General features: G+C 37.9%; 1 protein-coding gene across 3 annotated transcripts in view; it reads right to left on the bottom strand.

Moving 5' to 3' along the window:
• LOC121740340 (bromodomain and WD repeat-containing protein 1) overlaps positions 1-26,660 on the bottom strand; it is a 43,540-nt gene that overhangs the window by 1,438 nt on the left and 15,442 nt on the right. For all 3 annotated transcript variants that reach the window (XM_042133011.1, XM_042133013.1, XM_042133012.1), the window contains 17 exons: positions 25,898-26,028; positions 22,745-22,832; positions 22,001-22,121; positions 20,914-21,039; positions 20,425-20,558; positions 19,952-20,039; positions 11,125-11,308; positions 10,511-10,662; positions 9,872-10,079; positions 8,991-9,128; positions 8,602-8,673; positions 7,966-8,078; positions 7,577-7,651; positions 5,264-5,340; positions 4,496-4,645; positions 3,828-3,885; positions 1,082-1,268 (listed from right to left, as the gene is read on the bottom strand). In XM_042133011.1, coding sequence (XP_041988945.1) covers positions 1,082-1,268; positions 3,828-3,885; positions 4,496-4,645; positions 5,264-5,340; positions 7,577-7,651; positions 7,966-8,078; positions 8,602-8,673; positions 8,991-9,128; positions 9,872-10,079; positions 10,511-10,662; positions 11,125-11,308; positions 19,952-20,039; positions 20,425-20,558; positions 20,914-21,039; positions 22,001-22,121; positions 22,745-22,832; positions 25,898-26,028 — 2,102 coding nt within the window. The remainder of the gene's footprint in view (positions 1-1,081; positions 1,269-3,827; positions 3,886-4,495; positions 4,646-5,263; positions 5,341-7,576; positions 7,652-7,965; positions 8,079-8,601; positions 8,674-8,990; positions 9,129-9,871; positions 10,080-10,510; positions 10,663-11,124; positions 11,309-19,951; positions 20,040-20,424; positions 20,559-20,913; positions 21,040-22,000; positions 22,122-22,744; positions 22,833-25,897; positions 26,029-26,660) is intronic.

The raw sequence follows: 26,660 nt of genomic DNA, 5'->3' as shown, positions 1-26,660 counted from the left end.
CACAGAAATATAGGCGATGGAAGATCCATCTACCTTCTTGAAAGATGATGCTAGGTTTGCTTGTAAAAATCAAGTAATTTGGTTCCTCAAAGAAATATGAAATGTGTCTAGAGAAGACCTTGTGGTCATTTATTATGACTTGACTGGCACCTTAGCAATTGATTTAGTATTTTAAAGAAATCTTTCAAATACTACGTTGCTACTACTTAATACTATTAAGTTGTATAATTAAAATTGTTTTTACAACCAATCCACCATAAAATAAAGTCAGTATTGGAACTTTGGAAAAAATAATGTCAACATTTTGACCTACGTCAGTGGGCGCGCGGTGAGCAATTTGCCGCCCCGCGACACCTGATGGTAAGAACCTTAACTTTAAGCGGGCCCCCGTGTTCTGACGGCGTCCAGATTTTCAGCACGCATAGCTAACGAGATTAAGGGCAGCTACCATAAAGCGCGAGACTAACGAGCTATTGTTTTACGAATTATTAACGATTTTTCAGCGCGGGCGGCAAAATGCTCATAGCGCGCCCACTCTAGGGTTAAACACAAATAAAACACAATAATATTTTACGTGCATTTTTTCCACTATATTCATTAATTTATACTATAACAAACTTAATATCGTGTCTTATTTGTGTTTAGAGCAAAAATAGGCCAAAAATTGTGTTCTTTGTATGAGAGAACCCTTAATTTTTTATTTATTTTAATATTATTATTAATTATTAAAGTACACTTATAATAAAGGCTTTTGTGAAATTATCAAGTGTCTACCTGTTGCAATTATTGATATAGAGCAAAAAGGGCCAAAAAATCAGGTTTTCATTGTAAGCTATATTTCTATAAGAAATGCCTCACCGTCATGAATTTACCCATACATTAATCAGAAACAAAGTTACCCTCTAAAGAACATCTACAGCGAGCTCTATTAAGAGACACATGCACTCCTTAAAGTTTTTCACTATATGTCACTGTATGACAGTAATGTTATCGAATGTCGGATACATGCGTCATGCAGACTGCAGTCAACACATAACACGCGTCTATCGTTCCCGCTTACCCGTATCCTATCGGTACTGACCGTGCGCGTGGCCGTTGAAGTAGTCGTGGTCGGTGTGGGGGGCGCGCGCCATGCGCTGCTGCTGCAGCCGCTGCTGCAGGCGGCGCTGCGCGTGCGGCAGGCGTTTGCTGATCGCCGCCGCCGAGTCCTCCTCGCTGTCCTCGTTGTACCGCCGCGGGCTTAACCGCGAACGCAGCGACACACCACCCTGATAAACCACATACTTATAAGAAAACTAGCTGACCCGGCAGACGTTGTTTTGCCATATATATTATTTCTAGTAGGGTTGCTGAGGATTCCTCTTCCGCTTCCTCATAATGAGGAAGTTCCGCAATATTTTGGGTTCCTCAACCGCTACCGCATCCTCATAAATAAAAATAAAAAAATCCTCTTCCGCTATCGCTTCCTCAAAATTTAAGAGGAATTTATGAGGAATTCCACTGCGCATGCGCGTCGCGTATCCAATCATGGCAACGCACACGCCAGAGCCAGAGAATTGTATCATTCACTCATCTTTTTTTTGTGTGCGTGTGTTGTGTATGTTTTTTTTCTATTGCTGAAGGCAGGTCATCTATTGTGACTCCTTCGCATTAGAGTACCGTCCCCAACCCAATGCTGCTCATAAATTGAACGATGTGGTTAGGGTTGGTGCCACGAATTTCCTCTGTGGATGAGTATTCGTAGCGACCAAGGTGCCTGTTTCTGCTCTGTAGTAGAGCAGGACAGTCAAGGAGAAGGTGTATAGGTGTCTCATCCTCCTCCTCGCAGAATCTGAAAGTCGTTAAGCTACTAACACCTATTCTGTTAAGGTGCTTATTGAGCTTGCAGTGCCCAGTTAGGCTTCTGGTAAGGATTCTTAATTGATTCCTACCCATGGTGAGCACTATTTCTGACAGTTTCTTGTTAAAGCCAGGAATTAGTGCCTTGGAGTGTTCAAGGCCAAAGGTTCAACCCATTGCTTTCTGCTTAGTTCGCGAACCCATTCCTCGAGCACTTGCTTTGTAGTACTGGGAGATATTCCGCAGACCGGTTCTGGGCCATATATGAAACTCTCGGCCCCAAGCCTAGCCAGTTCGTCTGCGGTTTCGTTGCCGGGAACGTTACTGTGGCCCGGGACCCATACTAGGTGTATTTTATTGTCCCTTCCTAGCATGTTCAACGTCTCAATGCATTCCAGAACCAATTTCGACGAAACTTCTGCAGCAGTCAGTACTTTGAGTGCAGCTTGATTATCAGAGAGATAAAAATATTTTTGTTAACTAGTGCCATCTCTAGGCTTTCTAGTAAGCAACCGATGATTGCGAAGACCTCAGCCTGAAACACGGTCGCAAACTCCCCCAAACTGGCATGTTTGCCTCTTGGTGGCTTGCCCCCGTAGAATCCAGCTCCCGCACGGTTCTTTCCTTGATCCATCCGTGAACCAAACTATATCGCTAGGGTGAATATCAATTGGGATATTTCCTTCCCAGTCCTCCCTGGCAGGTACAAGAACCTGATATTGCTTCGAAAATCTATGCACCTTGATCATGGCATCTGATGGCATGTCCATGATGGGTGATTCACGAAGAGACTGTTCCAGCTGTCAAAATTTGGTGGAGGCCTAATTCGTCCTGCCCGCCGTCCTGGCCCTGAGAGCCGCCTTTCTGGCCTCCATCTGAACAAGCAGAGGAAGCGGAGCTAGGTTGATCAGAGCCTCGAGGGAAGCGGTGGGTATTGACGAAAGCGCACCCGTGATTATTAGGCATGCCATTCTCTGGACGCTGCTCAGATTCTTGCGACAGTTTACTTGTTCAGCCTTTTTTGCCACACTACGCAGCCATATGTGGTAATCGGTCTCACTACGGCTGTATAAAGCCATTGTATATGTTACTGAACTCCTCCTTAATTGCTGGACCAATTTTGACGATTTTTTTATTGTGTGTGTGAGAATGGCTTAGATTCATAGTTTGGTCAACTGGAAAATGCCCTTTTAATTATTTTTTGTGTAATGTATGTACCTAGTTATGTACAGACAGGACAAAGACTTTTGGGTTGGGTCCGCTAGTATTTATAATTTCCTATCATCCTCTTCCTCATCCGCTTCCTCTTCCGCTTCCTCATCCGCATCCTCTTCCTCAAAAAATATCCTCTTCCTCATCCGCATCCTCTAAATTTGCGCGTGAAAATTCCTCTTCCTCCTCCTCTTCCTCATAATCACTTCCTCAACAACCCTAATTTCTAGTATCAATATTTAAAATAGATAAAAATATATATTCTCAGGCCTAACGAATGTGTACTATCAGAGAAGTTGCTTTCTATGCAGATGGGGGACCTACGTAGTTTGGTCGCTTTACGTCAAATCCAGCCTATAGATCACAATTAACATTAAAATCGGTTAAGCCGTTTTTGGAGGAGTTCGCGCACAAACACTGTGACACGAGAATTTTATATAATAAGATGTGCACGATGTTTTAACATATTTAAAAAAACCCGACTTCAAACAGTATTTTCATATCATGGGACCACCTGTGAAGTATCCTCTTTCCAACAAAAATCATTAAAATCTGTTTGCATACGGCAAAGTTATCCACGAACAAACATAAAATAAAAAAATATAAGTACATACACATTGAAATTGAGAAACCTCCTCCTTTTTTGAAGTCGATTAAACATATGTTAAAAGCGAATTATTATGGTATGCCAAAACATGAATAAATCAAATCCGTAAGGTTACCAATTGATTTAGATTGGAGAAGTAGTTTACATAAAAACGTAGCATTCGACTTACCCTCTTCGAGTAGGTGCGTAGAGGCCGCGACGGTCCCGGTTCGTCTTCTTGTCTCTGCCTAAAATTTAAACATATGTATATTATTAAAAACTGTTAATCACTGTTTGTTTTACTTCTTTTTGCAGTTTACCAGTTCACAAAAGCAAAGCCGTGGGATAAAACTATGACAACCTCCATTCCTATGGGCTAGGTCACTACACTGCGTTGCGGCGTCGCATCGTAAAAATTAAGGACGCCGCAAAACGCATCGTGAAAATTAAATTTTTGCGGTGCGACATCATATCGCATTTCTGTGCTGAGTGTGTGTGATGTTATTTTTGCGCTACGACACAGTGTTTTGGCCTGGCCCTATGAAAGTCATTTACTTAGTACTTACAACTTCAGGCTTAGCATAGTCACAATAGAAGATGTTTCTTTCTACGGAAGAATAAACAAAGTGACAGTTACACAAAGGAAATCCGCCATTTTGTCACTAAAATCTGTAAGTATGTCCATTCTTTCCCGATTCTACTTTTTAATACTAAGACCCTATTTCACCGACGACTCTTAAAGTTAATGCTCGAATTAGTATCACGTACCTCTTTAGTTTTTTAAATATCGTTAACACTGACAGACATTGGTGAAATTGGGCTTTAGCCTTTTGTATCATAACCCCCTCGTTATGTTACCTGTAATGAGTGAGGGGCGCGTCGTCGTCGGAGGAGACGCGCTGCGGGTGGAAGGAGCGGTCGGACTCGTAGCGGCCCGCCGGCTCCGACCCCGACCACCACGACGACGACGACGACGACCACGAACCCGACTCGCGCGGCTCCCGCGTCCTACGTACACAGAATTTATATTTATAAATAAAACATAACTGTGTAGATAAAAAAAAACTACTTTTTTATTTTTCAATTTTTTTACAAATTATTGCATTGTCTTTGGATCTTAATACGTATGCAAAGTTTCGAATTAATTAGACTACTGGAGATAGGTAAAATCGTGCTTACTCCGTTACATTTACATAAAGCCCAAGCTAATAAAAGCGTGTTAAAAATAGAATTGAATCCGACGAGACGAGATGGAACACTCAAAAAAGAACTTTGATTTCAACGAAGCGAAATAAAAATGGTGTAAAGAAAGTTTGAGGGGTTTGAAACGTTTGAAAATTTAATATGCATACAAAAGTAAAGTTTTGAGGATATTATGCATTTAGTCTGTGCATAATATCCTCCTTATTGTTTCTTTATACTGCAGTATGTAATGCATAAAAATAGAATAAAATAAATAAACTAGGGTTTTAAGTACTAGAACAATAAACAATATTAATCAATAATTACTTACTTAATGTATAAATTGTAAAAAATATACTTTTAAAATATCGATTTAATCGTCTCGAAATATTCTCGAAATATTCTCGAAATACAATATACTTACTGAGGAAAGTAATGTCTTACCGTTTTGGATGGAGTTTTCTTTGTTTACGGTTGCTTTGTGTGTACGAGCCCGAGCTGAGTCTTCGCCGTCTTTTGCGCTGCAAACACATATTCAAATATTAATTGAGATTAACAGTTACAATCCTACAAGGATATTTAAGTGCGTAACCAAAATCTATATATATAAAACTCAAAGGTGACTGACTGACTGATTGACATAGTGATCTATCAACGCACAACCCAAACCACTGGACGGATCGGGCTGAAATTTGGCATGCAAGGATTTTGATAAATTCCAACTCCAAGGGGTTAAAATAGGGGATGAAAGTTTGTATATAATAATCCTTCACAACGCGAGCGAAGCCGCGGGCAAAAGCTCGTCTAAAATAAAGTTGTAATCTAAGGTAACGCGTTACAAAAGACACAATATGTGTCACGCTCACATCCACCTACATATTTATTTAGTACTAGCTGTTGCCCGCGACTTCGTCCGCGTGGACTTCAGTTTATAGCGCGCGGTGTCAAAAGCTTTTTAAAACCCTGGTACCCCTTAAATCAAAATACCCAAAACAGCCGTGTAGTGTGCACATAATATGTTTTTTTTTAATTAAACTTTTTTATACCTTTTAAAGCTTATTTAGCTTTACACAACTTAGCTGCATAATGCATTACACAACTTTAGCTTTGCCCAATAGCCAATACCCATAGGCCATTAAACTATTTAGTATTTATTATTGGTAGACTGTTGTTTCTGATTTCTATGTTGGTACGTGAGTTATTTAATAACATGTATAACAATCGAAAGAATCGAAATCTTAACTCAATATGGTACCACCTCTTATAGAAATACATATGAGCAAGCGATAGCGCGATCTAGGCGACTCTTGGCGCCATCTGTTCCAGTTTTTGGAACTAACTTAATTTGAACAAATTTACGCATAAACACCCCCTTACAACCCCTTTTTGCAGTAAGAAGTAACTTATGTCCTTTCTCAGGCTTTAGACTATCTGTGTACAAAATTTCATTACAATCGGTTCAGTAGTTTTGGCGTGAAAGCGAGACAGACAGACAGACAGACAGAGATAATTTCGCATTTATAATATTAGTATAGAACGTGTATAACAATCGAAAGAATCGAAAAAGCTACCTTGACATGGTATCACTTCTTATAGAAATACGCATGAGCAAGCAATAGCGCGATCTAGGGGACTCTTGGCGCCATCTATTTTAAGTTTTTGGAACTAACTTAATTTGACCAAATTTACGCATTTTCACCCCCTTTCAACCCCCTTTTCTAGTTAAAAAGTAGCCTATGTCCTTTCTCAGGCTTTAGGCTATCTGTGTACAAAATTTCATTACAATCGGTTCAGTAGTTTTGGCGTGAAAGCGAGACAGACAGACAGAGATACTTTCGCATTTATAATATTATAGCATAGATAAAATATGTTTAAGATTTTTGAAATTTTATTTTAATACACATCCAAGACCCAGGAACATTGAAAACTTTTTGTTCCGCCTGCGGGACTCGAACCCAGGACCCCGGGATGAGCGCTGGCCACGCGCAATGCGAATTCATTTTCATCGATATTTTCATGGAAATAAGATATTTTCCCACATCAAAATGTAGCCTATGTCCTTTCTCAGACTCTAGAATAACTGTGTACAAAATTTCATTGCAATCGGTTCAGTAGTTTTGGCGTAAAAGCAAGACAGACAGACAGACAGACAGACAGACAGACAGACAGACAGAGATACTTTCGCATTTATAATATTAGTATGGAACTAAAATGTTCATTGCATCAATATATTTCTGGATTTTTTATAATATTATACATAAAATATGTTTAAGATTTTTGAAATTTTATTTTAATACACATCCAAGACCCAGGAACATTGAAAACTTTTTGTTCCGCCTGGGCGACTCGAACCCAGGACCCCCGGGATGAGCGCTGGCCACGCGCAATGCGAATTCATTTTCATCGATATTTTCATGGAAATAAGATATTTTCCCACATCAAAATGTAGCCTATGTCCTTTCTCAGACTCTAGAATAACTGTGTACAAAATTTCATTGCAATCGGTTCAGTAGTTTTGGCGTGAAAGCAAGACAGACAGACAGACAGACAGAGATACTTTCGCATTTATATTATTAGTATGGATATGGCCGAATTACGAATAATAGCCAAAATTACAATATTTCAAATGACGTGTGATTAGCATCCACACTCCACAGCATTTTCGAAGACCCTTTTGGTCTGATGACGTCGTGTGCAATGATGTGACATTTTCTCTAAGAAACTTAATATTTAAAGACAGTTTGTGTAGGAACTCACTTTTCTTTTCCTGGTGTGCGCGGGCGGCTCGTACTCTAATTGGACCTCATCGTCTGCCAACTCTTCCTCTACAACCTAAAAGATATTACATATTATTAATATTCTTAAGAATAAAAAATAATTTAAATTCCTTTATCGAATAAAAATAGATACAATATTATTGTTTTGGCCTGTTCAATATTGTATTATGATTTATGACCGAACATATTATAAGTAAAGATGATCACACACTTATTAGCACGCACGCGCCGACCGCACCGCATTTTAGAATTCGTTGTATGAAATGATGTGAAATCTCGCACCGTACGCGCCGCATTTCGTGTACCATGCGGTGCGTACGCGTACGGCGCGTACGGTGCGAACAAATGTGCGATCAGCTTTATAGTTACCTCTATTCTCGTGTATATGCTGTTGTCTGAGTCGTGGTATTCAGAGTCGTGGTCGTCAGAGTCGTGGTCGTCAGATTGTGACGCCGCGCCATTTGTTTCCGTGTAGTCTGGAACTAAATTAAAAAAAAATATTCATTTTCATATACTTCACCTACTGCTAATAATAAAAAAATATAATGATTTTTACGAAATATTTGAGTAAAACAAGGCTCATTTGCAGCATATTACTGATAAGTGATACCCCTGAAAAATGTGTCACGGATTTTCTAATTTCTGATTTTATTACTTAAAATTTTATTAAAGTCCAATTTGGCAAAAGTTGACCTTAACTAGTTACAAGTGACTACAACTAAAAGTCAGTCCACACAGCGCGTTGCGTCAGTGCTGCGTAGACGCAGAGCTGCCGTTGCGTTGTTTTACATACAAATAACCAAGGTGTTCAGACGCAGCAGCGCGCAACAGACAGCAGCCCCCGAGACGAAGCGGGAGGGGGTGTTGACGTTAATACTGCTTCGTAATAACGCTGCGATGACACAGCGCCCGTGTGGCCGGCTTTGCGTCAGACGGCAGCGCTGCGTCGACGCGACGCGCCGTGTGGACTAGCTCTAAGGCAGATGAGAAGTTTCTCATACTCACTGGGTGGAACTCGACTGGTAGACGACGACGCCCCACTAGGGCCGCTTTTGCTTTTCTTGCCGATTCCTTTACCTGTATAGCAGAAAAATACCTGTTACTTCAATTAGGTAAGCGCGCTACCACAATATATTTTGAGGAGCTTATATAATGAAAGCTAATCGAAGTGTGTTCATTAAACAAGGTGTAATTAACATGCAAACTTTCAAATGAAAAGAATACACGACTGGACGTGTATTACACGTCCAGCCCGGCCAACAAGTGTAAAAATTTATTAAAGTTGAACTAAAAATTTTCCATACAAAATTTTTGACGTAAAATGCTGAATTATGGCAACATTTTTGTATTAGCTAGTAGTTGTCACATTACCATAGTAATAAAGGCGATAGTACCTTTAGCAGCGGGTCGCAGCGGCGCATCACTGTCGGAGGAGTCGGCGCGCTCGGCGTGCACGCGGCGCGACGTCTCCGCCAGCGGCTCCGACTCCGAGCTGCACGACCCGTTCGCCGCCGACTCCGCTCGCTCACATGCTATAACACAAACTTCGTCAGTTCCCGAAAGGTTAGCTCCCGAACCGGTGGTAGGCACCAGTAGTACCGACGTTCAGAGAATATTCGAAAAAAAGTATTCTGAATAAAAATTTTGAGTTTGAGTAGAGTTTCAGATAGGAAAATATAAATAACTAGACTAGATGTCGCCTAAAAGTCCGTTCTGGAAAAAAACGTTTATTACGCTGGAAACGTAAATATTGTTCCGGGACAAAGGATTAGTTCTTTCCCGGGACCCAAAGTATTTCAGAAAATCGACTCAGCGGTTTCGGCATGTACAGGTAACAGACACACACACTTTGGCATCTATAATGTTGGTATGGATACTACGTAGTCTATTAGCTTTGTCCACACTGTGCCTTTTTCTGTTCGTCAAGGGCATGCTTTATAGCGCAGTCAACAGCGAACGTGAGGCATGCCCGCGACGCATGCCCTCTGACCGTATCCAAAACTTCAAAAATGACAATATTGGCGTTGCGTTCCTTGACGCATTCAATTATTGAATGCGCCAATATGAAAGTTGATGACGAAAATTAAAGATGAAAGTGCGCAGTGTAGTCATAACTATTGCGTTTTATAGATCCATATATCATAAGTTTTAGTCGCTTTTATAGGCAATGTTTTAGTATTTAAGGTTACTAAATAGTGCTCCCTTACTATTTTTATGCTCTAGTTATTCCATATTTCAAAGTTACCACTATTTTAACATAATACATCATATTCACCATCGCCATTAATCTCCTGCATGTTCGCGCGTCGTGTGCGTGCGCGTCGCTCCCTCACGCCGTTTGTGAGTCTGACGTGCGTGGCGGACGCGTGCCGCGACGGGCGGCGCACGTGGCGTCCGTGGCGCGTCTGCCGCACGCCCGTCGCCGGCACCAGCGCCCACAGCGCCTCGAACAGCGACGACAGACGAACCGTCATCGAGTATATCTAAGGAAATAGAGCAATAAAAAATCTTTAATACTATAATTGAATGAAAAATTGACAAGACTTATCATGAATGATTAATTGAAAAAAATTTACCCAATATTAGCAATAATAAATATTGAAACAAAACTAGTAACTACTGAAATATAAATAAAAAGAAAATTAAAATAGAAAAGTATAAAATAAAGAAATTGCGAACAACGTTACGATGATAGAGCGATAAGAAAAAAAAATCTACAGCTTCTCAAATGATCGACAATGCCTAAGCCTACATATACAATAATTCAAAGGCCTACTTAATTTGGTAAAGTTACGTCTCGCCCAGCCGGCAGACCACAGCTTAACATTGACTTGACATAACCTAACCAAATAACATCTACCATCTATCTATCACCTACCACTTTTTGCATAAAAATATAAATAGACATATTTACCCGACTCCGCTTGTTGGTGTTGTATAGCCTGCTGTTGGTGAAGACGAGTCTGACGTCGGCAGCGAAGTCCTCGGCGCTGGCGTACTCGCCCGCCGCCAGCCGCGTCGACACCGTGCCCAGGTCCATCGGCCGGCTCACAATCGTCAGGTAATCTGTTTGGGACAATTCAAAATTGGACTTTGACACTAATAAGTTGAGTAATACAGCTTAAAAACACATTATTTATTACTTGGGAACTTAATTGAATGTTCATATTTAACTTTGAAATATTTCACTACTCTTTTATCTATTATGATATAGTGTGAGGACAGATCGATGGGTCAGTAAAAGTAACCGATGGTCTATATGAAGTTATCGCCTTAATAAATCCTTATATACTATTACAGTTAAACAAAGAATAAGCAGTACAATTTTTTGTGTCTTTAGACTAGACCACGACCGTTGGGACCACCGCCAAACCTTGTGAATACGAAAAGTATAGTCTAAAACATTATTAATTATTATTGTATAACGTATTGGTTTAATAAATATTTTATTATTCAGGGGGAAAATGTTTAAACTGAGTCAGTAATTCAAAAAATTTTCTTTTTAAGGGGTACTTAAGTTCAACATACCTGGAGCCTGCGCGGGCGACACGGGTGCGCGGAAGGGCTCGGCGTCGGCGGAGGCGCACAGCTCGCGCAGCAGGGACGCGCACGCAGCCCGCCACGCCCCCTCGTCCTCCTCGCCGTGCGCCTCCTCCTTCCGCCGCCCCTTCGGCCGGCCCACGCGACCGCGACGCTTCTCTTTGGTACGTTTCTGAAATCCAGACTAACATTAATAACGCAAATCTGTATGTGTATTGCCTCATCACACCCAAATCGCTGAACCGATTTTGCTGAAATTTAGTATGATACTTTGAGTCCTACTAAATTTATAGACATAGGATACTTTTTATCTCGGAATGTACGGTTCGAGTTGCGGGCATCATGGCCGGTATAAATAGTCAGTACTTAAGATGCGACCCGGTCTCAAGACGCGTTTCGGCTCTGTTTGGTCCAAATTGGTTCAAATTTGACAGCCAACCAATCACAGAGCGTGAACCGTGTCTTGAGACCGAGATGCATCTTGAGTACTGACTATTTATACAGGCCTAGTGTTTTATAGGAGAGGTATAATGATGCAGTAGCAGAAGCATGTATCACTGTTGCTGGATCAGCACAACCTCCAGTAGAAAACGCCCGCTATTGTATTAATGTTAATCAAAACTGTGGCGATATGCCGTCTGTTGGCCAGCGCAATTTGCAACCAACAAAGGCGTAAAATATACCTAGAAAGTAAAACAGCTTAAAAAACTTCCATTCTTTACCCAAAAATAATATTGATAATAATCATGCACCAACTCACACACACCCTAATTCATTTTCTCAGCTATACGTCGTTGAGTTCATACGTACGTCATTAATTATTTTTCTACCCTCAATCCATCAAAAATGTCAAAATGTTACAGTTGTGATAAAACTTTAAATAAAAAATCCACAATTTTAGAATGTAGCTACTGTCAGAATATAGTACATGCTACCTCAATTTGTACCGGACTGAGTGCTAAACAGCTTACGGCACTCAAAGCCACCGAGAGCCTGGAATGGACCTGCCGAGAGTGTAATATAAATTCGTCGCGCAGAAAGTCTTTCGTTACACTGGCCGATCGCGAGGAAGAGGATGAAGCAAAAGACACTGAAGATGGTACAGACATGAAGCAATTACTCCAGGATATAAGGAAGGAAGTGAGGTGCATTGTTACTCAAGAAATTAGATCCATTGCAACATCAATAAATTACTGTAGTGAGAAAGTGGATGACTTCTCTGTCACACTCGATGCCCTTACTAATAAAATTAAGGACATGGAGAAAAAGGTTATTCACCTAGAAAACCTAAATAAGTCATTAGTCCTTAGAACTGATTACCTGGAGCAACGTAACATGGAGTTGGAGCAGCAACAACTCAGTAACTGTATTGAGATCCAAGGTATTCCTGACTCAAAGGAAATAAACCCCCCAAGGTTGTAGAATGCCTGTTTACTAAGCTTGGTGCATCGAGTACAGATATAGTGTCTACTAGGCGCCTCCCTACCCGTAAGTCTGGACCGGGCCTTATCCAAGTAAAAGTCAAACAGGATTATCCTTGTCAAAATCTTATCTCGACGGCAAAAATATCACCAATATGCCTTAAGGACCTTCTTACTAATATCAATGATACGTCGGCTAATGGGAAGATATATTTAAGAGAAGCACTAACACCATATCTGAAAAATCTTCTATGGCAAGCTAAACAGGACCTCAATGCAGCTTTCAAGTTTATTTGGGTTAAAGAAGGCAAAATATTTGTGAGAAAGAATGAAAAATCACGGGTGTATAAAATAAGATCCAGAAGTGACATAGACAACATTTTATCAACCTTAAATTAAGTACTTGTAAACTTAGTAATTATTATAACCATACTTTTAATTATCATAAATATTTATGGATAGTATTCAAGAAAATAATATAATAGAATTGCACAACTGTCTTGATTATAGTAATTTCAAAAAATATTTGCCAAAAAATCAAATTAATATTAATATTATACATGTAAATATCAGGTCACTCATTAAAAACTATTCTCAGATTGAGCAGCTAATAATTTCTAATCCATCTATTGATGTATTGATTCTAACTGAAGTAAATATAACTGAAAATATTAAGTCTATGTATAATATTCATGGCTATACAATGTACTCAGAACTTAGGGTAGGAAGGCGAGGCGGGGGAATTATTATCTATGTTAAAAATAAATATAAGTTTACTCGCCATAAAAACACAACGGCGCACTGTGAATGTCTTATGGGCACAATCACACACACGTCCTACTCCATTACACTATGTGCTGTATACAGACCACCAAACTGCGATAAATATCAGTTCCTTAGAGAAATAGAAAATATTTTACGTAAGCATAGCACAGATTTGATTGTGCTAGGGGATATAAACATCAACACTAAGATAGAAAATCCTATTAAAAAATCATACTTAAACATGATGAGCGGGCTTGGTCTTTCATGCGGGATTACTGATTACACTAGGATAGAAAATATCAATGGATATACCACTAAAAGTTGCATTGATCATATCTTTATAAGATCTCCCATGAAAGATGTTTACACGGCCGCGCTCGGCAGCGTACTGGCAGATCATAGAATTACTGTAGCGACAATAATAAGTGGCGGACTCATACAGGGTGATCCATCATATATCACTCGCATAGACAACAAAAAATTATTTGATTTCTTAAATAAAGTTAATTGGAATTGCACAAAAAGCATGCATTGCCCTAATGAAATATATAATTTTATCCGTAAAAATTTTAACGATGCTTACTCTCAATCTAAGTACACACAGAAAGTTTCTAATTCCAATCGAAATAATAATAAGTGGATAAATAAAAATATTAAAACACTTATTAAAAAAAGGGATCAATTATATGCGAAATGGTTAAAAGATATAGGAAACATAGAATTAAGATTAAAATATAATAAATTAAGAAATAAAACTAATAAAATAATTAATAATTCTAAAAATTACTTTATAAAATCTGAAATAATTAAATATAAAAATAATGGAAAAAAGTTATGGCAAATAATTAATAATATAACAGGTAAAACTATTAATTCTATAGATAAATTCATATTTAAGGCATTTAGCAGCGTAAACGATACGAAAACTTTAGTTAACAATTTTGCTTACCAGTTTCAATCAAATGTTAAAGCACTAATACCGAACTGTACACAAAAACTTCTTGATGAAGATGCATACACAACGATGGTTGATAGATCAATGTATTTCCCAAAAGCAACAAATAGGGATGTATACAATGTAATTAGAAAAATGAATCCCTATAAATCACCAGGGATTGATAATATACGTGCCATGGATATCATAACGCTATCTGATCGAATAGTGGATACAATTAAAAGATTTATAAACACGATTATTAGTACAGGACGTTATCCGAACGCATTAAAAACTGGGATTATCCGCCCCATACACAAAGGTGGAAGTACCCAAGATTATGCTCAATACAGGCCAATTACCATCTTACCCGTATTAAACAAGATAGTTGAAAAGTTCATTTGCGAAAAAATCCAAAACTTCTATACTAAAAATAACATTTTATGCACTGAACAGTTCGGATTTCAACCAAACAAAAGTACAACAATGTTGCTATCTCACTTTACCGATGAAATTAACTATAATTTAAATGATAGACAACATGTAATATTAATTTTTATCGATTATAGTAAAGCGTTCGATACTTTGCGTCACGATTTGCTGATTAAAAGATTAGAAAGTAGTGGATTAAGAGGTAAAATCTTAGAGTGGTGTAAAGACTACCTTGATGATAGAAGCTATCAAGTCATGATTGATAATTTATTTAGTGACATCATTCCAGTTGAGGATGGAACTGCTCAGGGTTCAGTAATAGGACCTAAGCACTACCTAGCTTATGTTAATGATCTAAAAAATGTGGTCAAACACTGCAAACTATATCAATTTGCTGACGATACATGTCTTGTTGCGACGGACAAAGACATATCGTTAGCGAAAAGTAAAATTCAAACAGATTTCACCGCGATATGTAAATGGTCACACGATTCAGGTCTAGTACTAAATCCTAATAAAACGAAACTAATTCACGTAAGATCTAGACATAAAAATGAAGAAAATATTGAGGTTATAGCACACTGCCATGAATGTCTCCATACACCAAACTCACACTGCACCAGGGACTGTGTCAAAATAAATCAAGTCACAGAACACACCTACTTAGGACTAGTTATTGACCATAAATTTAATTGGGAAAACCACATAAATAAAGTTTGTGATAAACTAAGAATTATATTGTCAAAATTTTATATAATACAGCATTCTGTACCGCGAAATATACTATTACTTACTTATAAAACACTGGTAGAAAGTTTAATAGCTTATGGTTTAAGTAGTTACGGACGCACCTATAAATCATACTTAGATCACATTTATAACATTCAATACAGGATTTTGAAGTTAATTGTATCCCCTAAAATTAAAAATCATTACTCGGACAATCCTCTAGGTCTGTTTAGATATTGTGGTGTCCTTCCCATACATACTAAAGTTGAGTATGCACTGCTTACTGAACAATATTTTCGTAATGATATTCAATCATTGAAAAGTCACCATAAATTTACACGAAGTATAGCATTAAAAAAACTATGTACACCGAAATTTAATAATGAATATGGCAAAAGAACCTCTCTTTATATAATACCACACTTAATTAACAATTTACCTGAATATACTAAGAAGAAAATTACTAAAAGAAATATTAAACATGTATTAAAACCATATTATTTTGATAAACTTGAAGGACAATTTAATAATATTTGTACTTAAATAAACACTTTAATATTATTTGTAATTAAACTTAATCATTAAATGGTGTATTATCAAAACATCCTGTATAGTGTTGTAATTTGTAACTTGTTTACTCATTATAGTCATAGGTATTTACGCACCAAGCGGCGCAGCGAACATGAATGGTTTTTATCAGTTATGAAGTCCCATCTGCCCCCCTATCATTAACTTTGTCAAAACCTGAGCTAATCCGTGCAGGTATGTAAACAGTTGTAAAGTGAATGGTTATGTTTCCGTATCATGTGCACTTTTACTTCTCAATGGTTTTAACCTGTAATATTTGTCTCTGAACTGGATTAAGAAATGTCAAACACGAACGTCAAATTTGACTAACGGAATTGTTTTTTTTTTTAGGAATTGAAATGGCTTAGCCATAACGACTAACGGAAAAATTGTAAATCAAGATGAAAATATAGTTTAAAAAAAGATTAATATTTTTTATTATAAAATATACTATTTTCTAATATAAAACGTGGTCAATGTAGGAATAGTTACTTTTGCACCGATTTATTGTATTTAAAGGTAATTATTATAAATGTGTAAATGGTTTTATTTATATCTTTTGGTATTTTATAAGCCCTTTATGAAAACACTGAGAAAATAACACTCCTTCATGTTTATATTATCACAAGCATGGCGATCTAGAGGAGAAAGAATTCTCTGACATTGGCAACTAACTGAGTCGGCAATTAAAAAAGAGAAGAAGAAGGAGACAAAAAAAAAAGATAATTGGATATTGTTATTAAGTTTATAGAGATTATGTTTTATGCAAGAAATTGATAAGTTTATTATATCCTATACCTACTTGATACCTACGCTAAATAATCTACCATGAAAAAGTCTTAGAAATGCATCAAACTTGTGGATTACAATTACATGCATTACAACAGAGTTGATGTCATGAGTTGAACATAGTTTGTTGAACTTGAACTCATTCTTGAACACCTACGTTTTTTTGAGCTTTCAAATAGGTATTATTGTAACATAAACAGGCAATTTATAAGTTTAATAATCCCCTTTTTGTGCCTTGTAAGGCATTTTACATTATTAGTACTGTGTACGCTGAACCAAATATTTTTCAGGATAAAGGATGATTGCTAACACTGAGATACTATAAGTACTACATTTTATAATAAAGAATAGCAAGTGTAATGATGACGAAGTCCTAGGAAGATAATATATATTCACTCAAAAGCTTTAATTAAAAGAAATTTAATAAATACTCGTTTTTAAATGTTTTTTCATTTATTTTCTCACTTAAATATACCTACCTTAGATACATATTCATACACAGCTTTCATCAATAGGTACTACATTTGTCTTACACCTTATTATCAACCTAGTATCAGATAGGCAAGTGTTAAATCTCTTTTATATTATACTTCTAAAAATATTTATACAGCGGAAATCTGCAAATCTGGCAAACCAATAACAATTAGAAACTGCATTGCAAGTTGCAACTATGGGAAATTGCCTGGGATATCTCAGACAGAGAGCGGTCAAGGGTTTTGTGTTCTTTGTGTTGTATTATGTTGTAGAATGCCTCCCGTGTGAGTATCTCTATATACTCACACAGGAGGAGTTCTGAATGTGTTAGAATTGCTCCTCAGTCACACACTGACTGCTCCAACGCAAATGCTTCAACGCGTGACCACTCTGTCTGATAGGTCCCTAAAACGACCACATCTTTTTAAAATGTATAATACATGAGGACTTACTAAAGTCCTCATGTATTTTAAATTTTAATGTAATAAGTAATATAAAACTAATATTATTATTATTGAGGTACAAAAGAATTTTTGGTAATAATAATATAAGTTCCAATGAAAATATTATGTTTTATGAACAATAAGTATGTTTGTTATGCAATTTTTGTTATGTCTTTTTGGAAAAAGTACTATAAGTAATGTAGGATTATATTTTTGAGTTTTAGTGACTATTCCCATTGTATATTATATCATATTGTAGTCAAGAGAAGTTATAAATGAAAAAGTGCATATGAGAATTTAGCTAATTTGGATTTTATATTATCAATGATTTAACTTTTCTAGTAGTTTAGGTGTATGTGTGTGTGTCAATATTTATTCGTGAATATACTTGAATCTAAAGTTTCAAAGGTTGTGTTCTCAAAATTCTTGTTATTGAGAAAGTAATACCTTTGAATTTACCTCTTTGGTGCAGCGTTTATCATGCATGGTTTACAAGGAAATAGTTTGTGAAATAACACAAAGACCTACTGCAATCAAAAGATTGTACGAAATGCTCCTAAGATAGGTTCCTAAGAAGTACATAGTAAGTTTTAATTTAATATAAAACTAATACTTATTATTATTATTGAGGTAAGTACAAAAGTATTTTTGGTAATACATAATAATATATGTTCCTATGATAATATTATGTTTTATGAACAATAAGTTCCATATGTTTGTTATGCAATTCTTATTAAGTAAGTCTTTTTTGGAAAAGTACTATAATGTAGGTTTTTGTTTTTGAGTAAAATTTAGTGATTTACACTATTCCCATCATATAATACCATATTGTCGTCAAGAGAAGAAGTTATAAATGAAAAAGTGCTCATATGAGAATTTAGCTAATTGGGTTTCTAATTGGGATTGATAATATCATATCAATTATTTAACTTTTCTAGTAGTTTAGGTGTGTCAATGTTTATCCGGAGCATGTTATACATACATCTAAAGGTTAAAAGGTTGTGTTCTGAAAATTCTTGTTAAAAGTAAGTAATATTGAATTATTTACCTCTTTGGTGCAGTGTTTATCATGCATATACCAAAATACTTCAGGTTTACAAGGAAATAGTTTGTGAAATAACACAAAAACCTACAATGCAACTATAAGATTGTACCTGTAGGTTTTTGGTGAAAATTCATACTTGTTTTACAGTAATTATACACAACACTTGTGTTCCTTATACCTTGTATGTGTTTCTTGTGTACTAAATCAATGCAGTCTTAGCTCATCGCACAAATGCAAACCTTATTGTTGACTAGACATATAGGTATACTTACTACACCTCACTTATGTTATTATTCTGAAACCTCACTAACACTAAATGGATTACTAAGGTCTCTACGTCTTTACTTATGTATCAGTTCGTGATTAACTTGAGAATACTTAATCGTTTTCCAAAAATTTGGACACTTCGAATGTTAAGTTTTTTGGTTTTAATAACGAATTATTTTCACTAAAATATATGCTACAGACTAAAATATAACTTATTAAGTAACTAACCAACTAAATAGCAATATAATTTAAGACTAAAAAGTATGTAATATTGATAAATAAAATTACTAAAATGTAAACTATTCAGTAAAAGCTACTCGTTGGTTGGTGTTTATTGAATTGCTGTATTTGACGTAAAAGCAAGCGAGCTTATGTCAGAAGTGTTGTCATGATACCAAATGATACGAAATTATTACTCAGTTAACAATGGAGAAGTGAGTTTTGTGTCACGTGACCACTGACTGGCTGGAAAATAGAGGTCATGGTACCAAAATGCGAGCCAGTCAGTATTCTGGCTGGCTTTAAGAGCTCATGATAGAGGCCCTGGGGGCCTATTATGAGCTCTTAAATCCATTCACTTTACGTCCTTATACAGTCAGTATAAGGACGTAAAGTGAATGGATTTAAGAGCTCATAATAGGCCCCTTGCCCGCTCGATGCAAATTAACTCGAATGGTTACAACTTACAACTATGCAATAACTTACACTCATCTGTTATTAGTTTACTTATAGTTATAAGTAGTTGAGAACGTTATGTCTAGACAAACTCGACAAGAGTTTTTAGGCATATCATAATATAAAATTGTAATTAGATGTAAGATTTGAAGAAGTAAATAAATAAATAAAATAAATAAATTCACACCAATGCACTCAACTCAGTCTTGAGTCCCAGAGAGAGTTGAGTCAGTGTAATAGGCGATGAACTTATAATATTATTATCAACACAAACCTTGGTAGCGAGCACCTCATCATCAGAGGAGTGGTAGGAGGCGGCGAGCTCGTGATACTTCGCCACCACGTCCACGTCCTCCCAGTTACTGCAAAACGCAACATTTTATTTGATGCGAAATATTGTGTCCGAGTCACACGCGACGGGCATGGGCATCTCGAAGATATGTCATCAATGAGCAAATCCATTGTTTTTTTTGCAAAAAATATATTATATTCACAAAATAAATTAATATCATTAGCATTGTATCAATTTTTATTTTTAACTGCATACGTTAATAATTTCTTAAATAATTATTTTTGTATTTTACCTAATCCAACTATACAAAAATAATGTTGACGCTATAAAATGTTACAACTGTAATCAAAACTGTGAGACAAGATGTTTTACTTGGTATTTGTAGTATTTACTTTAATAAAGTTCCGTTATAGCTTCAACATTTTAAAGTTTTGGATCTAGACAGCCATATTCACCTGATGATATACAACAGCAGATCGGTGACGAGGCGCGCCTGGCGGACGATGGGGGAGTGCGACTCGTTAAACTGTTCCGCGTTGCTAGCCAGGTAACGCGCGTCAAACTGAGCCGCCGCCGCACGACGGTAGAACTGAAAAAAGTTTAATATTGTGTATGAAGAACTTACTGAAATTGTTTTTTTTTTTTTACTTTGACCCTCCTGGAACGTCTTTGTTAGTAGATATATCATATAACTTTTTACTTGGTGCTCTCAGACGAAGAAAGAAACCGAGTAATTTTTTTTTGTATTATTAGTAAATTATTATGTATAACATAGTTTTCTAGACTTGTTAGCAAATAAATTGCAAGATTCCTTTTTTTGTCTTTCACATTGTTTTTACTGTAACTCCGTAGTTACTAAGAAAAATTACAAAAGAAATATTATTTTATGGACAGTAGATGATTGTTTAGATAGTAGATATTTTATTGAATAAGGATAAAATTACCTTATTCTCGAACCTCGCTCGTATGGTGGCCAGGTCAACGGGGTAGGGCACGACGAGCGCGTACGCCGGGTACAGCTGAAGGTCTACCGGCGCCACGAAGGGCTCCGCCGCCGACAGCGTCATCACCTTACACATCACCATTCATAAGGCATCCATTACACGCTCATGCATGCGACAGTCAAATCCGTCAATCATGAATTATGTTTGACTGATGGTGACTGATGGACTGACGAATGGTATTAGACGGTCACTCAATTCTCTTCAGTTTTATGTCAGTCAAAGGCAAATATTTTTTTTTCTAATTTTATTAAAATTAAATTAATTTCTAATTTTTTTCGTATTTTGTCAAATGTGACAACACTCACTCAAAATTCGTGACTGATGGTTGCATGAAGCAAAAATCAAGATATCCAGATTTTCATCAATCAACTTCATGCAACCGTCTGTCACGCTCTTACACGGTAGGTTATCCATCAGTTACAGCCATGACTGTGGTAAAACTAACAGCAAAACCTACCGTGTAATGGATGCCTTACAGCTTCCACAATAAACCATCACCAACACATAATTTATATTCGCCTTTCTTACGTCGCGTTGTCATTGCCAATTTAAGTGGACAAGTAATCTTTTTATCTTTAATTCGTGTTCATTAATTTTAAATAAACGTAGAAAGTCATCGCTCACCAATATTCTCATAATTTTTACTTAATTAGACTGTATTTACTTTATTTAAAGATCAAATAAGGTGTCCAAATTATATTGAACGAAACGAAAAAAACTTAACACTCCCCAACCCGGCACAGCGGTGCAGCGTTACCAGACTTCGGCAAGGGTGTTTGTGTGCGTGCAACTAGACGTATTTGAATTATAATCGCATAAGTTGGTAAAATGCTATGCAATAGCTTCACCGCGGCAGTCTCCGAGTGCCACTCGTATTTTTTTATATAAAACAGACTTACAACGTTAGCGAAAGACCACAACGCAGCGTCTGTAAGCCGATTTGTTGCGGTTTATGACGTCGGTAACGGCGTAAGCAAGATGGATCATCAATATTAATAGTTTAAGCTATGGACAATAACCCAAGTACCTGAGAAATGTGGTTAGCGATGGTGGCACAGGCGCGCGACGGCCAGTCGTGCACTGCGCCCACCACCGCCTCCAGCTCGTGGCGCAACACCGGCACCGCGCCCCCCGGCTCCGACGGCAGTCTACACACACACAAAATTATAAGCCTAGTTACACGGTCAGTCTGGCATCAGTTCTGGCCAACAATCTGATCCAGACTGACGAAAGAATGATCGTGTAACCGTGTGATCGACGGTCTGATCATTTTTTATTATGTACTTTCCGGCCATCATTCTGGCGTCATTCTGTGACTGATGGACTGTACTGATGCCAGACTGATCGTGTAACCCTAGTCTTATTCGCCATTTTTTTATATCGTCTAATAAATAAGCCAAAAATGACAGGTAAGTATTAATGAGAGAGTAGGTAGGTCAAATATCACATGTCATAATCTAGAATCTAGATAAATTAATATTATGTTTGTGTGTAAAGTTAACATTAACAATGTTATATGAACTTTCAACTTAGACGCGTTTACAACAATCAAGACTGTGACCATCTGATACCTTGTTCCACATTGACACCATGATAACAACTTCCACTGTGTTGTTGTTTGTTGTTCTTTTAAATACAATAAATAACATAGTTCCTTCATCTATTTGGCAAGAACACTTTAAAAATATATAAATAGACTACACAATAGAACCTCATCTTTTTTGGTAGTCGGATAAAATGAAATATAAAGGTTAGAACACAATGAACCAACCTCTCAGGGTCGAGGGGTTCGAGGTCCCACGGCGACAGTCGCTCCACCTCGCCATTGTCCCACCGCACGCGCAGCGACAGGAAATGAGCTGCGAAATGTTTAGACCGTGAGTAGAGTGTGCTTTAGACCACACAGTTCTGAAATCTGAGGTAAAAGTCATTGAGCTCCTTTTACATTTCATGCATTGGCTATGAGAGAAAGAAAGAAAATGTGCGTTCGATCACACTATCGTAACGTTCTCGTCACGCATTTACCAGCTTACTCCCCAAGTCAAGCATGCGTACAGAAGTTTGAGACAATGTACACGCGCACCTCTCCGTTCGCCTCACCCGATCACACTTTTCGTAATGCACTCGTCACGCATTTGCCAGCTTACTCCCCAAGTCAAGCGTGCGTACAGAAGTTTGAGACAATGTACACGCGCACCTCTCCGTTCGCCTCACCCGATCACACTTTTCGTAATGCACTCGTCACGCATTTGCCAGCTTACTCCCCAAGTCAAGCGTGCGTACAGAAGTTTGAGACAATGTACACGCGCACCTCTCCGTTCGCCTCACCCGATCACACTTTTCGTAATGCACTCGTGACGCATTTGCCAGCTTACTCCCCAAGTCAAGCGTGCGTACAGAAGTTTGAGACAATGTACACGCGCACCTCTCCGTTCGCCTCACCCGATCACACTTTTCGTAATGCACTCGTCACGCATTTGCCAGCTTACTCCCCAAGTCAAGCGTGCGTACAGAAGTTTGAGACAATGTGCACGCGCACCTCTCCGTTCGCCTCACCCGATCACACTTTTCGTAATGCACTCGTCACGCATTTGCCAGCTTACTCCCCAAGTCAAGCGTGCGTACAGAAGTTTGAGACAATGTGCACGCGCACCTCTCCGTTCGCCTCACCCGATCACACTTTTCGTAATGCACTCGTCACGCATTTGCCAGCTTACTCCCCAAGTCAAGCGTGCGTAAAGAAGTTTTTTCTAGTGTCATTCTTTACACCAATTCTTTTTTACTTAAAAATATTTTCCCAGTAATAATGAACTTTAAACGAGGTCTGCTTGTCTTAGTATGGCGAAAATGTGAACGTCACAAAGTCAGCTAACCCGATGAAAAGGTAATCTCGGCGTAAATATCTGTATTGATAAAAGATATCTCTTACTCAAAAAATTTATACGTGGGAGAGCCATGCTTCGGCACGAATGGGCCGGCTCGACCGGAGAAATACCACGTTCTCACAGAAAACCGGCGTGAAACAGCGCTTGCGCTGTGTTTCGCCGAGTGAGTGAGTTTACCGGAGGCCCAATCCCCTACCCTATTCCCTTCCCTACTCTCCCCTATTCCCTTCCCTTCCCATCCTTACCCTCCCCTTACCCTGTTCCCTCTTAAAAGGCCGGCAACGCACTTGCAGCTCTTCTGATGCTGCGAGTGTCCATGGGCGACGGAAGTTGCTTTCCATCAGGTGACCCGTTTGCCCCCTTATTTCATAAAAAAAAAACAAGCATCTCATGTGGAGGTAACTTTCCGCCAAACACAAAATGATTGGAGTACGAATGCGTCAATTCAATAGCTTCTAAATCCATCATATTATTGGATGGGTTAGTTTTTATCACATGTAGGATCAGCAAATCATGCGATAATTTTATCACGCTAAGACCCAATTTCACCAACCTCTGTTTGTTAAATCCTAACAAGGCATTACTTAACGGACCTTGGAAAATTAACTGTTAAAATACTTATGTCCCACAGTAAAAATGTAACAGCGGATTAGTAAATGCAATGTTAAGTGAACAACGAGTGAACAACTATCAATTCGTTCATTCTTGTTATAAGGCGACGAAATTGCAATGTACAAGATTAATACGACATGTTTGCTGCAATGTGTCACTTTCTTCCATAGTAGTATAATAGTAGATAATGCGACCAAATTAAAATATCACTGATCGCATACATTTGTTACGCTATAATAGTTCTTCTTAATTTACCAGGCTAATAATTATTATCTGTCAAAGCTGAAAACATGAATCATAATACAAACTTTTATTTACATATTTCGGTTTGGTAATTTTGATACATATTTGCAATGTCAAGGAAAATCCGAAGGCTGAATTTTTGGCAAAGTGAAAAAGTGAAAATAAATAATTATTCATAACTATGAAAATAATTAATAAAAAGGACGTAGCGGAAACATGGCGGAAAGACTCAAAAGTCAAAACAGATTCTTTTATTGATATTGTATATTATTGTCTTTGAAAGTTGTTATTTTGACTCATATAACAGCCTGTTAAATATTTAACGGACCTTCATAGCAGGAATTAAATTTAACGCCGTGTTAGGTGATTTAACATGACATTAGGGCATGATGGAACGCTCGATAGCTCTAACAGGCCATTAACTGATTTAACAAGCCATTATTTATTTAACATTGCTTGATGAAACTGGGTCTAAGATTAATAGGAACGAAGAAAAAAAGGAAAATGTGGAAAAAACGGGGAAAATTATTTGAAAGGGCTAACTCGAACGCGCTAATCTCAGGAACTACTGGTCCGATTTGAAAAAATATTTCAGTGTTAGATAGCCCATTTATTGAGGAAAGCTATAGGCTATATTTTATCACGCTTATAGTAATAGGAGAATGTGAAAAAACGGGGGAAATTATTTGAAAGGGCTTATCTCGCGAACTACTGAAGCAATTTTTATGTTATTTGGCACAGATAAGAAGTAGACCACGTGAAGGATCACAGGCTATCGATTTTAACCTCATTTTTTCAGTGGCTATATATTTTATACCTGTGCGACGCCGGGGCGGGTCGTTAGTTCTTTTTATAAAATAAGGAGGCACACGAGCAAACGGGTCACCTCGCCCATAGACACTCGCAAAATTAGACGTGCCTTTTAAGAGGGAAAACGCTCTATTCTTGAAGGTTTGCAGGTCGTGTTGGTCCGGAAATACTGCTGGTGACAGTTTGTTCCAGATAGTATGTAAATAGGTAAGGCCGCCCCTGACTATACATGTTGTATAGTCAGGGGCGGCCTTACCTATTGTGAGGCCCCGACGGAAGGTCTTTGCGAGGTCCTGGGCGGCAGGACTTTGAATATTATATATGTTATATATATTATATTTGCAAGGTGTATAGTTAGATAGTATGCAACTCACATGCCGCCTCAGCCGCCCACTCGTCTTCGGGTCCGAAGGGCGCGGGCGGCGCGGCGGACGCGCCCGGCGCTGAACTCAGCCGCTCCAGCACCTCGCCCGTCCACCACGAGTCGTCGATCATACAACGAAACCTGCGAAAACGTACAACATCCGGTAAAACCTAAAGAAAACGTATGATTTGTCTTTTCTACTTTTTATCCGTTAGACGTCACTGATCAGTGATCGTCAAATATTCTCGACTCTAACTTTTCAGACTACGACTGCATACGATTATCGATTTTTGCACCTCAAATCTAACTGTCGCATATTATCACATGTCGCGACTTTATTACATCTGCTTTGAGTAACGTACTGATGTGTTATCCATATTATGTAAACCCATATATATTTTGTTCGATTTAGAAATAAATACATTATATTATTTATCTAACTTCATAGTAGATTACGTTCGATAGTCGCGGCATGCCGAGCAGCCGTAGCGGCTTATCACGTTCTTCACTTCACCGATAGGCCATGGTTTGGCAAGATTCTATCGTTTTATCCATACTAATATTATAAATGCGAAAGTGTGTCCGTCTATCTGTCTGTCCGTCTGTATGTCTGACTGTCTGTTACCTCTTCACGCTCAAACCGCTGAACCGATTTTGCTGAAATTTGGTCTGGAGATACTTGGAGTCCCGGGAAAGATGTGCCTGAAGTTCCGAACGTTCAAGTGAACGAATTAGCTACAAAACAAAAACAACTTATCTTGTGTATCAAAATA

This window comes from Aricia agestis, chromosome 3 (assembly GCF_905147365.1).
Source record: "Aricia agestis chromosome 3, ilAriAges1.1, whole genome shotgun sequence".
In the NCBI taxonomy this organism is placed as follows: domain Eukaryota; kingdom Metazoa; phylum Arthropoda; class Insecta; order Lepidoptera; family Lycaenidae; genus Aricia; species Aricia agestis.
Note: the sequence above shows the minus strand (reverse complement) of the source record. Positions and strands in the feature narration are given on the sequence as shown.